Consider the following 16,282-nt stretch of genomic DNA (forward strand, 5'->3'; position numbering starts at 1 on the left):
CGCCTTCTGAGTTCGAAGCTGCTTCTCCACGTGCCCCAGCACCCAGACCTCCTAGGTAACTAGTTAGGGCTCTGTTGCTTCTGCCCTTCCACGGAGTGGAAGCAGCCAAATTCACTCTGCTCATCTTTGTATCCCTAGCGTCTAGGCGAGTGCCTGCGCCGCACCGACCTCTCACCTCTCCCGCAAAAGCCCACTTCCCCGAAAGAGGCCTGCTAGTGCCTGGGCATGGACAAAATTCATAGCGACAGCCGCCATCCGCCATCCGCCCCCGAGTCACCTGTGGCATCCAGCCTGACCAGCGCAGGTAGTGAGACGCCAGAACTGCGTCCCGTGGCCCAACCGAGGGACGCCAGGGCCCCGCGCCTGGGGTGGGAAGGGGAGAGGATCCAGTCACTTCCGCCACAACCCCTGGTCGAGACCCGCAGCCCGCGGGGCGCACAGTCGGCGCAGCCCATGGTGCAGCGAACAGGGTGCGCGAGCAGACCACGCTGCGACGGCACGTGCCCTCGTGGTGCCCGCCGGGTGCCGAAGGGCGGCGGGCGGCAGACCCCCGGGGCCAGAAGATAACTGGCGGCTGGAATTCTCCTGAGGACGAGAGACCCCCTCGGCGAGGGGCAGCCAGGGGTTGCATTCTGGGCAGGAGTGGCCGTGACGGAGACTGACTGCAGGGGGCGGGAAGACTGGGGGCGAGGAGAGCCGGGTATTTTAAGATGCATTTTCGACTTGACTGCAAGAGGAGCTTGTGGTCGCTCGGGGTTCTCTCGGGACCAGCGGCTGTGCGCTGAGCGTCAGCTCGGTTACCCAGCAGTGTAGGGCGGGCAGCGATGGGCTGCAGCCCTGATGCCCAGGTTTTTCATGGTCGCCACAGGGAGGCTCCTCCGCCCCTCCCGACACCTGCCGACGCACCATCTCGGGCTCCGAAGGAGGTGCGCAGCAGGCGGGCCAGGTCTGGGGTGGCGGGGGCCCCAGTCCAGCTGCGTTCACCCGGAGGGCTCCGGGGTCTGCAACACCCGGCGGGCGGGAGGGGGCGGAGTCTGCTCTGCGGACCTAGGCGGTGGCGTGGGCTCCGCCCCCGGACCCAGGCCCCGCCTCCAGCCTCCTCTGATTGGGTCAAACCCACGGAAAGGCAGGGCGGCCCCGGGCGGCCTCGGGGGTCGGGCTGAGGGGCGCGCGCTGATTGGTGCGGCGGGGATGAGGTCATAGCTAGCAGGTTCGGGCGGCCCGGACGCCGGCGGGGCGGCTGAGGCTGCTGTGAGAGGGCGCTCGCGGCTGCCGGAGAGCTATTGAGCCAAGGAGGCGGGGAGGCGGCGGCCGCGCTCGCTCCTGCTCGCTCGCTTCCCCGCGCCGCTGTGGGTCCGCCGCAGCGCTTCCTGCTCGCCCGCCGCTCAGTCCCGCGCCACCCTCGCAGCCGCCCGTCGCCCGGGTCCCTCGCTGGGTTTGGGGGGCGAACGAGCCCGCGGACACACACCGCGCCGGGGGCGAGCCGGCGCCACACCTGTGGAGCCGCGGGCCGTCGGGGCTGCCGGCCGGGGTCCAGCCGCGTGCGTGCTCGGCGCGCCGGTTCGCCCGGGCCGCGGGGACTTCGCGGCCCCCGGCTGCGCGCCGCGGGCACCATGGGGCTCCCCGCGCTCGAGTTCAGCGACTGCTGCCTCGACAGCCCGCACTTCCGAGAGACGCTCAAGTCGCACGAAGCGGAGCTGGACAAGACCAACAAATTCATCAAGGAGCTCATCAAAGACGGGAAGTCGCTCATCAGCGCGCTCAAGAGTGAGTGGCCCGGGGGCGGGGTGGGCCCGGGGTCTGTCCCCGCGGCGCCGGGTCACGGGCGTCGATGCTTCCACCCGGGCGGGGACCAGGCGTGCAGCGGCGGGCCAGCCCCGTCCCACGAGCCCGGCGCCCTGTCGCGCAGTCCTGGGCGTTCGCGGACGGCCGCGGCTCCGCAAACGCGGGTGGCGCCTGGGGGTGGCGCGGGCGGGGCGCGCACAGGTGTCTCGGGGCGGGACTCGCGGTCCCCGCGCTGTAGCCTGCCGGACAGCCGGTCCCGTCCAGGACTCTGGTTCCCGGCGAGGACGAGCTGCGTACCGCCGGGTACCCGGCCGAGGGGGAGCCGCCCGCGCTCGGGAAGGGACAGTCTGGGGCCGCCGCGCTCCCGGCGCGCAGCTCCAGCCTGGCCAGGGCCGCTGGCTCTCGGGGCGGGGTGCTGCCTTAGCGCGCTTTTCCAGGGGTGTCTGAGCAAGCCGGCAACCCTCCGACCTGAAGGCAGTGCCCTGAACGTGTGCAGGTTCGGAATCTTGTGCTCGGCAGAAGGTGACAGGGGTGGGAGTTCAGAATCAGAGTGTTCCTTTACTCCAAACCGTAGGCGAGGGTTTAAAAATAGAATGAGCATATCCCGGCGCTTTCCCTCTCTCGCTCTGTCTTCTCCTATCAGCCTCTCTCATTATGCTGCAAAAACGCAAAGACCGGAGAAGGAATGCCCTTAGTACTCGCGCAGAAAGGCGCTGTTTCAACTACCCATCACGATTCTCAGGCCTTCTCTGAAAGCATTTTTGCTTTCTCCCCTTTTTTGGTGTAAGGAGAGCAATGACATTTGCATCCTGCTTGACTTTTGCAAAGCCGGAGTTTCTGCTTCCTGCTAAGGGTGCTGTGGGGCCCAGCGTCTGCAATGGTGAAAACCTTGCCAGCCTACCTTTTCACACGTAGTGAGAGTGCATCTTTTGGTGTGGACGCGCAGGCCCACAGATTGTGGAATTGTTTTGGACTCTGCCTGTCCCGCCTCTGGGATGGACTTCAGCCCAGAAAGGCTGCTTCAGGAAGCACGCCGTGAGAATTGTCCCTAGGCCTCTTTAAATGAGACTGACCGAAGTCAAGTGCCCGGGGTGTCATTCTTGTGAGCCTGTTGCTTCTAAAAACAAGGACAGCCACGCTGGAACGCCAGGGTGGCTCGTGGCTGCTGGGGTGCAGTGAACCCAGGAGTGTGATGTGTCCCGGCTTCTCAGGGACAAGGTGTCTGCCGCAGCTGGGGCCTGACCTGCAGCACGGGAATGCACTCTTCCTTTGTGATCAAGGCTGTCCTTGGGTTCAGGGAGCAGGGTGACTCCTGGTTTGGGGCCCGTTAGGAGCCCACTTGCAGGTTGGGCTTGGGAATTTTGGTTGAACCTCAGGCCAGCTTTAATGGGCCCCGCTGTAGAGGCTGAGGAAGCCGCGGTGGGTCTGCCACCCCTGTGGCTGGCATCATACGCCATCCATGGCAGGCACCACTTCACACAGGAATTATCTCGTGTGCTTTTCTCCATTCGGCACGCCAGGACTCGGAAGCTTGGGGGAAGCCCTGGCCCACAGTCAGCAGCTCTTGCAGTGGGCTCGAGCTTTGGAACCCGATTCGTCTTCTGCAAGCCCAAGAGGGAGGTCCTGCCCAGGCAGAGCACTTCGTCCTGCCCCACCCCGCCTGCCCCGAGTGGAACCCTGGGGCCAAGGCTGCTGGAATTTGGACTTGAATCTGAGGAGGGCGCCTGTGGGTGACTGGCCATTTGCCAGCTGCTATTTTGGGGAGTCAAGAATTGTTTGGGTGGGAAGAAACGTTGCTGTGACCTGGTGCAAGAGATAATTAAATTGACTAATAGAATGAACCAGACCTGTACCTTGGGGAGAAGACTGATGGGGAACGGGGTGTTCTGGCCTCTGTCCATCCAGCTCTGTGGCCAGTGTGCTCCTGGACTACTGTTAACGCCTACTTGAGCAGGTCATGTGGCCTCTTAGGAGGGTGGAGCCCGTCGCGGTTTCCTTAGACCTCAGGTGTTCCATTACCACAAGGGGCTTGCCGCATTGTGTGCTGCTCCGTTAGGATTTGTGAATTTTTTTTTTTCAGATTGTCTTTAACACTACTGTAAATAGGAAGCCCATTTTTTCCGAGTACAACTTAAAAATAAATACGTAATTATTAAGTCATGTTGGTCTAGATGATCCACAGTCTCTTGCCACTCTCAGGTTTTGGGATTTTATTTTATTACCAGATGTATCTTATTTTATAGTGATTTTGTGACTCGTATTTGCAGATCTTGGGGCTCAGGGTTCCTGGGTGTGTGTCGGAGGCACAGGAGCCACCCTGCAGGGACTGCCAATGTGCTCTGGTTTCTTCTACTTTATGAGCGAGCAAACTGAGGACCAGAGAGGTCGGAACCTGCCTGCAGCAGCACAGCAGTTACGTGTATTTCAGCAAAAGTGGTTGAGTCCCAAAGCCAGTAGTGCATTTAACCCTGAAGCGGCACTGTCCTCCAGGTCAGTGTTGGCCTGCGTTAGTCTCGTGAATCCCCTTGACAGTCTCATTAAAATCTGTGGACTCCGTAGGGATGCGTCTATTGAAGTCTTTCTCTGGAACTCAGACGTTTGCTCTGGACACTGACGCAGTAAGATCACTTAGGCCAGGGGCTGGCGTTGTGGCTTAGCAGGTAAGGCTGCCACCTGAGACTCTGCTATCCCAGTGGGCTCCGGTTCGAGTCCCTGCTGTTCCACTTCCGATCCAGCTCCCTGCTAATACACCTGGGAAAGCAGTAGAAGATGGCCCAAGTGCTCGGGTCCCTGGACCCACTTGGGAGACCCGAGAAAAGCTCCTGGCTCCTCTGTCTCTCTCTCTTTAATTCTGCTTTTCAAATAAACAAATGCATCTTTGAACAAATCTAGGCCGTATATCTTCTCTTGCTTGTGGAGATGGTGCTGATTTGATGCGGATTGGAGTCTTGGTGACTCCTGGTCAGTTGCTTCCGGTGCTGCTTTGGCCTGGCCTTTTCTGTGGGGACTCGTTCGACCGAGACCACTTCCTCTGGGCTGATTAACCGCTCTCTCGGTCAAGAGTCTGTGTGTTTGAGTCAGTTTTTACTTTTCTTTTCCGTCCACAGAGAGAGGCTGGAAACGGGGTTTCCTGCATTCTAGTCGTGAGCCCATCCCTCAGTGCTTGTTGGACTCTGGGCACATCCGAGGCCTGAGCTCCCCCTCGTCCCTGGGAGTGGCCGCGCTGACCTCGAGGGCTGCTCTAGGGACTGAGGGAGAACTGTATACCCAGAAAGCCCTTGGCCCGGGGCCTGGCTGGCCACATGGTCCGTTAGTGGTCTTTAGTGCTCACACCTTGCAGCGTGCAGGGTGGCCGTGGACCTGGTGTTTCTCTGAGCAGAATCCTTAAGCACTGAGGTGCGTTTATGTCTTGGGTGAAGGAGGTAGGTGTGTGGCTCCTCTGGGCAGGCTCAGGGTGTGTGTGCGAAAGTAACAGTGTTTCTCTCCAGTTGCGGTTGTGGCAAAAAAGGCTCCACAAGTTAAAAAGGAACAAAATAGGTCTCTTACTGTCTCTTGCATTCCTAATAACATTCTGGAGGACGCCCCACACCCCCACATCCCCCAGCTCAGTGGCCAGGCTGATGCCTCTCTGCCTTCTAGGAAAAGCTAACAGAATGCATTCAATTTCATGTCTGGCAGTCTTATGAACTTCATGGCAAACCAGATGTGGTTTCATAGAAATAAAATATATTAGGTTGTTGGTTTTGAGGAGTGGTGTGGGTTTTTCAGGAACTATGTTTCTTGTCACCTAGACAGTTATTTCTGGATTTGTTGCTGGGGGTATGCCTCTTTAAGTTTAACTTCTTACTGAGATACAGTACCCTTACTCTAATCTTTTTTTTTTTTTTTTTTTTTTTTTTTTTTTTTTTTTAAGATTTATTTTAGGGGCTGGCGCTGTGGTGCAGTGGGTTTACACCCTGGCCTGAAGCGCCGGCATCTCATATGGGTGCTGGTTCTAGTGCCGGCTGCTCCTCTTCCAATCCAGCTCTCTGCTGTGGCCTGGGAAAGCAGTAGAAGATGACTCAAGTGTGTAACTCTGTCTTTCAAGTATTTGAAAGTATTTGAAAGGCAGAGTTACAGAGAGAGGTAGACACAGAGAGAGGGAGGTCTTCCATCTGCTGGTTCACTCCCCAGATGACCGCAATGGCCGGAGCTGCACCAATCCGAAGCCAGGAGCGAGGGGTTCTTCTGGGTCTCCCACGTGGGTGCAGGGGCCCAAGCACTTGGGCCATCTTCTACTGCTTTCCCAGGCCATAGCAGAGAGCTGGATTGGAAGAGGAGCAGCCAGGTCTAGAACCCGCACCCATATGGGATGCCGGCACTTCAGGCCAGGGCGTTAACCCACTGTGCCACAGTGCCAGCCCCAGCCTTACTCTAATAATCTAAGGGAGGAGGCAGAAAAGCAATTTTAAAAATATGCATCAATTTTATTGAGATATAATTTATGTGACCATTTGACTCAACCATCTAGAGCATGCAATTCAATGTGTTTTTTTTTAATTTTTAAAAATTATTTTAAAAATTTATTTGAAAGATATGGAGGGGGGATCAATTGATCAAGACCTTCTATCTGTTGGTTCATTCCCCAAATGGCTGCAATGCCTGGGACTAGGCCATACTGAAGCCAGGAACCTGGAACTGTTGGTCTTCCAGGTGAGTGCAGGGACCAAAGGACTTGGGCTATCAACAGCTGCTTTCCCAGGTGGAATAGCAGGGAGCTGGATTGGAAGTAGAGCAGCTAGGACTGGAACCAGTGCCCACTTGGGATGAGGGCGTCACAGGTGGTGGCTGCACCCAGTGCTCCCCAGTGCTGGCCCCTTTGCTGGTTTCTAGTGCAGTCATGGAGTTATTCAGCTGTCATCACATCAATTTAGAGATTTTTGTCACCCCGTTAGCCGTCATTCCCTGTTTCTTCCCATTGCCTGTAGTCCAGGTAATCACTCCTAGATTTTTTGTCTCTGTAGATTTGTCTATTGTGGACATCAAAAGTACAGTTTTAGTCATTTTTGCCTAGGTAGTGGTAACCAGCTTCAGGCATAGAGTTCATGATTTCTGTACTTTGAGTAGAGACATTTTTAATTGATAAGTTGTTCTCTTTCCAGTTGGAGGAGGTTTAAGTAAAAATGAGGACCCAAACACTGAGCCGGGTTCCAGGGCCTGAAGAAGCTCCGATGTGCCTTTGTGTTCCACACCAGTGAGCAGGAAGTGGATTCCTTCAAGTTTGTGGCGCTTGGCTGCGTGCAGACGCGGCCCCTTCCCTCTGCACTTGCAGTCGCGTTGGGGCAGGATGTGTGATACTGAGTAAAGCCTTCCTTCGCGGTTGGCATCCTGCTGCCTAATGCTTCTCTTTCACGGGGTTCTGTATTTGTTTCTCTAGTTCAGTCTGTCACGTTCTTGAGGCCCTTGGAAGACGAGGTTCCGTTTTCTTTGCATTCCAGGCAGTTAGTAATTCAGAGGTCTCTGTCCTGGGTCCCTTGCTCTAAAGGGACAGTGGAGCAGGAGCAGCAGCAGGTCTCCTCCCCTGAGCACTTACAACGCTGGGCCACGTGCTGAGTCCACACATGGTCTTGTAAGAACTTCTCATCCCCCTGTGAGATGCCTCTCAGAGTCACCCCAGGAGGAAGTGGTGCAGCCCAGGTTTGCAGCTGCCAGTGGGCAGCAGGGCCTGTTCTGGACCATCCCTCTCCAGTGTCGTCAGCAAAGACACCGGCAGGTCAGATGCAGGTTCTTCGCAGATCCAGACCTTAGAAAGTGGACCATGAAAGCAGGGACTAGGTTAAGGGAGAATGTTGTCCCAGGTGTGTTGCAGGCTCTGAGCCCTGGGCGGGGAAGACTGGCTGGTGTTTTGTGTTGTGTTCTGAAGTTCTGTAGCTCTCTGGCCATCACGAGGTGAAAGAACCATTGTGGGCGAGACGAGTATGCAAGTGGCAGCTGACTGTGTATTGGCTTTGGAAAGCAACATATTCATTATTTATTTATTTATTTATTTTGGGGGGTGGTAGATCTGAGTGATGATCAGGGATGCATTTTTCACTGATCATGGAACATTGAACAGAGAGGCCAAAATGCTGTTCTGGATGTGATTCAGTTAAAGTGCATGAGTCCTCTTCTTTGCCCGTTAAAGTGAGAATAAAAAAATCAACGCCAGAGTTGCATGCTTTACCTTTTAAACCTCCTAAAGATTTAGTGCAGGCTTTTTGTAATAATGAGCTGGGGCCTTCTCAAAGAGCATTAATTCCTGAAGCATGTTAGACACCACCCTGCTTTGTTTAGGAGTAATTAGATTACTCATAAAATCCTAATGGTGCAAATGGGTATGGGGTTAGGTCACAAAAGGTTTTTCCCAGTTCCTTTGGTTTGCCACTTGCTAATAAAAGGAAGAAAAGGCATTTCCTAATAAGCTGTAAAAGGTGGTAATTTGCAACACTGACATTTAGAGCATTAGTCATGCAAATACAAACAACAGCAAAGGAAATCTTACGATTTTGTAGTGTAAATATAACATTGGCTTTAAAAAAAAAATTCTCAGGGCTGGCGTTAGGGTGTAGCACCATGTGTGGTGCTGTGGTCCCACGTGGGTGCTAGTTTGTTTCTGGCTGTTCCATGTTGTATCCAGCTCCCTGCTGATGGCCTGGGAAAGCAGCAAAGCATGGCCCACATGTTTGGGCCTTTGCTGCCCACCTGGGAGACCTGGAAGAAGCTCCTGACTTCCGTCTGGCTCAGCACTAGCTGTTGCAGCCATCTGTGGAGTGAATCAGTGGATGGGAGATCTCTGTCTCTTCTTCTCTGTATTCTTATTTTTTCATTTTTATTTTTTAAATTTTTATTTATTTATTTTTGACAGGCAGAGTGGACAGTGAGAGAGACAGAGAGAAAGGTCTTCCTTTGCCGTTGGTTCCCCCTCCAATGGCCTCCACGGTTAGCGCACTGTGGCCAGTGCACCACACTGATCCGAAGGCAAGAGCCAGGTGCTTCTCCTGGTCTCCCACGCGGGTGCAGGGCCCAAGCACCTGGGCCATCCTCCACTGCACTCCCGGAGCACAGCAGATAGCTGGCCTGGAAAAGGGGCAACCAGGACAGAATCTGGCGCCCCGACCGGGACTAGAACCCGGTGTGCCGGCGCCACAGGCGGAGGATTAGCCTAGTGAGCTGCACCGCCAGCCCCTCTCTGTATTCTTGACTTTCAAAATAAATAAATTAAAAAATCCCTCCTCTGTGTTCCACTTTATTCTCTGTTGGACTGAATAAACTGTAGCTCTCAACCCACTGACTGACTTAGGCCTCTACTCCCTACCCCCTTAAAGAATAACTAACAGGCTTTGTCTTTTCAAGCAGTTTTGGGTTTACAGAAAAACAGAGTGGAAATCCAGTGCAGAAAGTGTCTGTAGAGCTCCTCATACCCATTCCTTCTGGTTTCCTCCTGTTTTTAACACCTTGCCTAGGGGTGTTACTTTCTTCCAGTTGATGAACCAGCATTGCTATTGTTAACAGAAGTCCACAGGTTACATTAAGGGTTCCCTCTGTGTTGTATATCCTGTGGGCTTTCACAAATGTGTTATGACACGGATCTGCCCTTGGAGTGTTACACAGAATGCCTCCGCTGCCTCCCGCCTCCAGCTCCTGGCAATCTTTGAGGCTTTTGTCTTCCTAGTTTTATTTTTTTCCAGAGAATCATAACATCATGTAGTTGGAATTAAACAGTATGTAGTCTATTCAGGTTGGCTTTTTTTTTTTTTTTTTAAACTGAGTACTGGGGCATTAAGGTTCTTCCAAATCTTCTCCTGGCTTGGAAACTCATGACTTTTTATCAGTGAGTAATATTCCAGTGTATGGAAGTGCCACAATTTTTCTGCCCATTTGACTCTTGAAGGGTGTTGTGGTTGCTTCTAAGTTTTGGCAGTTAGGAATAAAGCTGATAGAAACATTGATCTGCAGGTTTAAGTGTGGACATGCTTTCAGCTCATTTGGGTAAATACCAGGGACTGTGATTGCTGGGGTCGTATGTGCAGAGTATTTGTAGTTTGCAAGAAATTGCCAAACTGTCTTCCAAAATGGCTCACCATTTTCCATTGCCACCAGCAGGGAATGAGACTTCCTGTCGACCCCTCTGTGTCCTCACCAGCACTTGACATTGTCAGCGGTTTGGATGTTGGCCATTGTAATTGATGCGTAGTGATACTGCCATTTTTAAAAATCTGCAGCTCAGGGGCCGGCACCGTGGCTCACTTGGTTAATCCTCTGCCTGCGGCGCCGGCATCCCATATGGGCGCTGGGTTCTAGTCCCGGCTGCCCCTCTTCCAGTCCAGCTCTCTGCTGTGGCCCGGGAGGGCAGTGGAGGATGGCCCAAGTGCTTGGGCCCTGTACCCGCATGGGAGACCAGGAGGAAGCACCTGGCTCCTGGCTTCGGATTGGCTCAGCACCGGCCTTGGAGGCCATTTGGGGGGTGAACCAACGGAAGGAAGACCTTTCTCTCTGTCTCTCTCTCTCTCTCACTGTTTATAATTCTACCTGTCAAATAAAAAAAATCTGCAGCTCCTGTTGACAGATATTGTTGAGCATATTTTCAAATGCTCACTTGCGTTTATATTTCTTTGTTGTTGAGGTATCTGTTCAGTTTTTTTGCCCATTTTTACATTGGGTTGTTTTCTTACTATTGAGTTTATAAAGCTTCGAGAAAGTACATACAACCCATAGCTTCCTCAGAACCATTTTTAAGCGTACAATTCAGCGACATGAAACACATCCACAGTATTGTGTAAATGTTGCTACTTTCTATTTTGAGAACGTTTTCTGCACCCAGACGGAAGCTCTTCTCCCACTCAGTATTACCTCCCCACCCCTCCTGGGACCCTCTCTTTGTCCCTGCCACATTGCCTTTTCCAGGTCCCTGTTGTAAGTGGAGTCATGCAATATCTCATTGTTACCTCTCTTCACCTAGCATAGTGTTTTCAAGGTTCATCCATGTTCTAGTATGTATTAACTCAGTTTCTTTGTATGATTTAATATCTTATTATTGAATTTTAATTTTTGACAGCGATCATTAACAAAGACTGTGTTTTTTTCTCCTTTACAGTCATAAAAAAAGCCTTTTCTCCCTCTCTCTCTTTGCCCCTTAGAATGCTCATCAGCACCTGGAGATGACACGCCGGGTTATCACAGGTGGTTCTCATAAGAACATTATATTTTTATTTACTCCTTTCAAAGTGGCTGTTTGTGGTCAGTGTATTTTGGGGGATTATTTTTCTTAAATGCTTTATTGAGCTACAATTGACATGTCATGAAGTTCGCCTGTGGTGTGTCGGACTCAGCGGTTTGTAGTTACGGGCTGGAGCCTCCATCACTGGTCTCCACCTTGAGTGCATTGCCCCTGTGCCCTTAGTGTGCCCCACAGGCACTCCGCATCCTTACCTTGAAGCCTCCTACAACCACTGATCTTCCTTTTCCTGCCTCTGTCGATTTGCCTTCTCTGAAAGTCCAAGCTGGGTGGAATCGGAGGATGTGTGGTCTGTTGCGTCTGACGTCTGCACTTAGCATGAGTCTAAAGCTCACTCATAGTGTACTGTGCACCTCCTGTTCCTGTTTGTTGCTTTAGAGTATTCCTTTGTGTGAACTTGTAGTTGTTCATCCACCACCAGCTTATGCATGTTTGGGTGCTTTCTGGATTTTGGTTCCAATGAATAATGCTGTTAGGAACATTGGTGTGTATGTCTAACAGTAGAATTTCTGGGGTGTATGGTAAATTTATGTTAGATTTTAATGTTAATTAAAAATTTTTAATTTGAGAGACAGACACATACATAGACATGGACACACATATGCACACACCTCCCGTCCACTGCTTTCCTCTCCAAATGCCTGAAATGGCCCCTAGCCAAGACCAAAGCTGGGATCTGGGAACACATATCAGGTCTCCCACGTGGGTAGCAGGGCCCAGTGATCTGAACCATCGCTGCTGCCTTGCAGAGTCTGCACCAGCAGGAAGCTACAATAGGAATTCAAGCTGCGACTGAAACGCACTCTGATAGGGGATGTGGATATCTTACCTACTAGGCCAAACACTTGCCCCTAAGATTATACTCAATTTAAACTTATGTTTAATTTTGAAAAAGCCTGCAAAACTGTTTTTCCACAGCAGATGTACCATTTTACATTCCTTTTTGGCAAAATTTAAGCGTTCTCATTTCTCCATGACCTTGTCAATACTTGTTATTATCTCTTTTTTGACTCAAATCTAGTGCTGTCTTACTGTGGTTTCAATTTCATTTTCTGATGACTAATGATGCTGATCACCTTTTTATGTATTTGGTGGCCATTGGTGCACGTTCTTTGCTGAACTGTCTGTTCAAACATTTTTTTCCCTTTTATCATAAGATTTTCGATGATGCAGTGAGCAGTATTCACAGTATTTCCTCTATTTGTGCTCTTGGGGACTTCTGAAGCTTCTCTTTGCTTCAGCCTCGCATGTGTGTTGCTGATCCGGTTCAAGAGCTCAGGATTTAGGAGGTGGCTTTTATGAGGCTGTGATTCGAGTTTATATTCTGCGGAGGCCCGGGAGCACCCCTCAGGGCAGGTGTCCCAGGCTGGACTTGCTAATGCTGCCTGGTGTAAGGCATTGATTCCAAACTGCCGGAGCTGACAAAAAAAGCACTGTCCAGGGAAGAACCGTTACCACTCCTGAGCTGGTGGAGAGAGAGAGAGAGAGAGAGACAGACAGAGAGAGACAGAGAGAAACAGGGAAGTCTTCCATTTGCTGGTTCACTCTAATATATATATATGTGTGTATGTATATGTGTGTGTATGTATATTTATTTATTTGAGAGGTAGAGTTACAAACAGAGAGAGGGGGAGACAGAAAGGTCTCCCATCTGTTGTTTCACTCTGTCCAATCCAAAGGCAAGAGCCAGGAGCTTCTTCCAGGTCTCCTACGCGGGTGCAGGGGCCCAAGGACTCGGGCCATCCTCTACTGCTTTCCCAGGTTATTAGCAGGAAGCTGGATCAGAAGTGGAACAGCTGGGACTCGAACTGGTGTCCATATGGGATGCCCGTGTTGCAGGTGGCAGCCTTACCCACTATGCCACAGTGTCGGGCCCAGCTAACCATTCAAGTGTCTAGATTAAAACTTCTGATAGGAACAGCCACCAAAGAAGACTTTGATTCCACATGTATGGAGCCCTGCTCTTACCATGTGGCCCAAAGCCCACAACGTCTCAGAAGTCATGATGGGGGAGAGAGCGCAGGGCCTTGGAGACCATGAGTGAAGCCAGGTGGGGCTGGAGCAGAGTGATGGCTAATGAATGGGTGAGGATTCAGGTTCTTGGTCACAGGAGTCTTGAGTTGTAGAGAGGATGTTGAGTTTTGTTCTGTGTGCAGTGGGCAGCGATTGGATGTTGTGACGTCATCCTACTTGTGCTTGAAAAGCTCCAGATGTAGTAGGGCAGCGGGACAGTTTAGGAGCCTGTAGTCACGGGTGAGGTGTAACAGGTGATGGCAGCTTGGGCCACAGTGCTGGCATCAGAGGTGATAGCCACGGGGAGTTGAGCCCGTGAGATTTGCTGCTCAATTGGATGTGGAGTATGAGAGAGAAGAGAGAAGTCACAAATGACTTTGGCTTGAGCAATTATGTGAGTGATGATGCTATTTTTTGAAACAGAAAAAATTGGATGGAGTGGGGAGGGAACTAGCGGTATGAATGAATGGCCTAATCTTACCATGCAAAGACAAAAAAAAAAAAAAAGACACAGTTCATGAATGCATTCTCATAAAAGAATCAAAGAGTGCAGATGCATAGAGTGAAGCACCCCCGTCTTTAACCATTGTCACTGGTTTGGTGTGCTGTTTGCAGGATCCTTTTTCTGCAGGGTTTTTTCGCAAGTGGGGTTATGCTACATGGATCTGTGTTTTGCTGCTCCAGTGAATCCTGTGTGTTAGAGGCAGACGCTGTGTGTTCCTGTTAGTGACTTGTTAGTGGGTCTCCCACTCTCAGAGACAGTTGGGCCGACGGTTTGTCCCCCTGCTGGTGTGTGTGGGGCCCCGCATTTCTGTGGCACAGATTTCTCTGTGTGGAGTTGGTGCAGGTCTGCAGTGCTGTGACCTTTTTGACGTTGTTTCAGTCGCTTATGTCCCTGTGGTGAGTCGTTAGCTGTGCTCCTTTGAGTAGGATCCTGAGGCTTAATCTTGCGATTAAAGCCTCCTCAACAGCCCCTTCTTGTAGGCCCTGACACTGATTCTGAAAGAAGCAGAGTTGGAAGAGATCTGGGGAGTGTGTGTGTGTGTGTGTGTCTGTGTGTGTGTGTGTGGGTGGGTTGGTGTTGGTGGGCAGTGAGACACACACACACACAGGGAGGCAGAGAGAAGATTACAGTTAATTGGATGTGTCCTAATTAGCCTGGAACCTGCATGATATCCTGTCTGAGCTGTAGGCTCTTCCAGGTAAAATGGGAGATGGGATGGGCCTTGGCCCCTATCTAACGGTCTCTTCCTAACTCACATTTCAGGGACCGCAAAAGGAAATGGTGTCTGTTGTTAGGGTGAGAACAGCACTGGTGGCCAGAGTCACCGGGGCTTCCGCGTCAACCCGGCGTGGATAAAGAGAGGAAATAGTAAGGAAAACAGCTTGGCAGTGCGGGCCAGAGCTGTCACGCATGTTTACGTCTGGCTCATTTCACCTTGGTTGGAAGGCACAGCAGGCTGCAGAGGGTACGCTCAGGGCCTGGACAGCTGCCGACTATATTTAGAAAGAGGAGATTCCTGGGGTTGGGTGTGGGGGGGTGCGTGTCATCCTTGCCAGATGGACAAAGTTTGAGGGGTTTGGGATTTGGCCCAAACCTTAACTAGGTGGCCTCACTGGGCCAAGACAGTAGCCGTGCTCCCAGTCCTGCTGCTGCCACACACGAAAAGCCAAAATAAACCGTGTTCTGCAGGGTTTGTAGCGACACCACCGATAGGTTTCAAAACTCATTTGATCTCGCGGTCAGATCTGCTTTGAAGCTTACGGCATGCTGATTTGAACACTATGAATGTATGAACCGACCCCTCCTGGGAGACTTTAGATAGATTTCCAGGCACACGGAATGGAACTTTGGCTTTTGTGTGCCGAGGAGACGGTCAAGCAGCTAGGACCAAAGCCTTGACACGCGGCTGCCTGCGCATCTTAGCGTGACGCCTGTGGGTCGTGTGTACACAATGAGTATCAGCCAAGCAAATACAATTAAAAAAGGCACACTTGCTTTAATTCATTTCTACCTTTGTTTTTAGAAAGCTTATCTAAACAGGTACTACCTGTAAATGGTACATAATTCAAAAGGAACACAAAGGAATGTGAATGTCTCCACACCCACCCCTTCTTTCTCTCCATCCCAACTTCTGCAGGCAACATTTTACCAGTGTTTTGGGAGTTTTTCAGGTACAATGTACGCATGTGTCAGCAAATATATATTCATAAACGTATATAAGATGGGTGGATTATACATGAGTTTTCTTTGTTTAAATATATTTTATTTTTTAAAGATTTATTTGAGAGGGAGAGACAGAGAGATCTTCCGTTCCCTAGTTAATTTCCCAACTGGCTACCATCTGTGTCTCCCATATGGGCTACAGGAGCCTAAATACTTAGGCCATCTTTTGCTGCATTAGCAGGGAGCTGGGTTGGAAGCGGAGCAGGCAGGACACAAACTGGAACTTACATGGGATGTCGGTGTCAAAGGCAGAGGCTTAACGCACAGTGCATGCTCCAGCTTGATTTAGTCTGGAAATCCACTGTTCTGGAGTGGTTGGGATGAAATGAGATGATGCTTTTGAAAAATCAAGTGATGTCATAGTTACTTATTTTGTATATCACACACACAAAATGTAGCATTCAGCTGTTCTGTGCCAACCGCCCTTCCGACCCTGCAGACTCTGTGAATGCTAATCTTTAATAAAACCTGGGTGTAGTAAAAATCTATGTATATTTTTGATGTCACTCTACATCAGTGCCTGTAGAGCTAAATCACTGTTCATTTGGCACTGTATTCCATCATATGAATAGAACATAATTTAACCATTTCCTTACTAATAAGCATTTAGATTCTTCCCAGTCTTTCTCCAATGCTGAGCATCCCAGCACCCTTGGCATGAGACACGTGAGTGAGCAGATCTATAGGACAAACTCTTAGGAGAGAAAGTGCTTGGCTAAAGGGAGAATACATTTTTCATTTAGATAAATATTTAACGGATGTTTCTGAAAAGCTCTGAGTGAACTGAATTTTATAAATCATGATTTTAGAGTAGGAAAGAAACTCACTTTATAAAGAGTTTATTCCGGAGTGGTCTCTGGAATGAAACAACACTTAGATTTTCTGCATTTCCTTCTTCCTATTTGTATGCGTTGTTAAATTTGGGATTAACAGCCACAGCACAAATCATTCCCTAAAACAACGCACAGCTGAGCCTAGGAATCCCATACATGGAGGACCCCGGA

At 50.9% G+C, this 16,282-nt stretch overlaps 1 protein-coding gene across 4 annotated transcripts in view; it reads left to right on the plus strand.

Moving 5' to 3' along the window:
- The first annotated feature begins 1,252 nt into the window (after positions 1 to 1,252).
- ARHGAP26 (Rho GTPase activating protein 26) overlaps positions 1,253 to 16,282 on the plus strand; it is a 457,022-nt gene continuing 441,992 nt past the window's right edge. For 3 of the 4 annotated variants that reach the window (XM_051844368.2, XM_051844369.2, XM_051844371.2), the window contains exon 1: positions 1,480 to 1,767. In XM_051844368.2, the coding sequence (XP_051700328.2) occupies positions 1,614 to 1,767 (154 nt within the window). In that variant the 5' untranslated portion in view covers positions 1,480 to 1,613. Of the gene's footprint in view, positions 1,768 to 16,282 lie in introns of all 4 variants that reach the window. The other variant, XM_051844367.2, reaches the window with a different exon arrangement.

The sequence above is a fragment of the Oryctolagus cuniculus genome, chromosome 6, assembly GCF_964237555.1.
Source record: "Oryctolagus cuniculus chromosome 6, mOryCun1.1, whole genome shotgun sequence".
Classification (NCBI taxonomy): Eukaryota; Metazoa; Chordata; class Mammalia; order Lagomorpha; family Leporidae; genus Oryctolagus; species Oryctolagus cuniculus.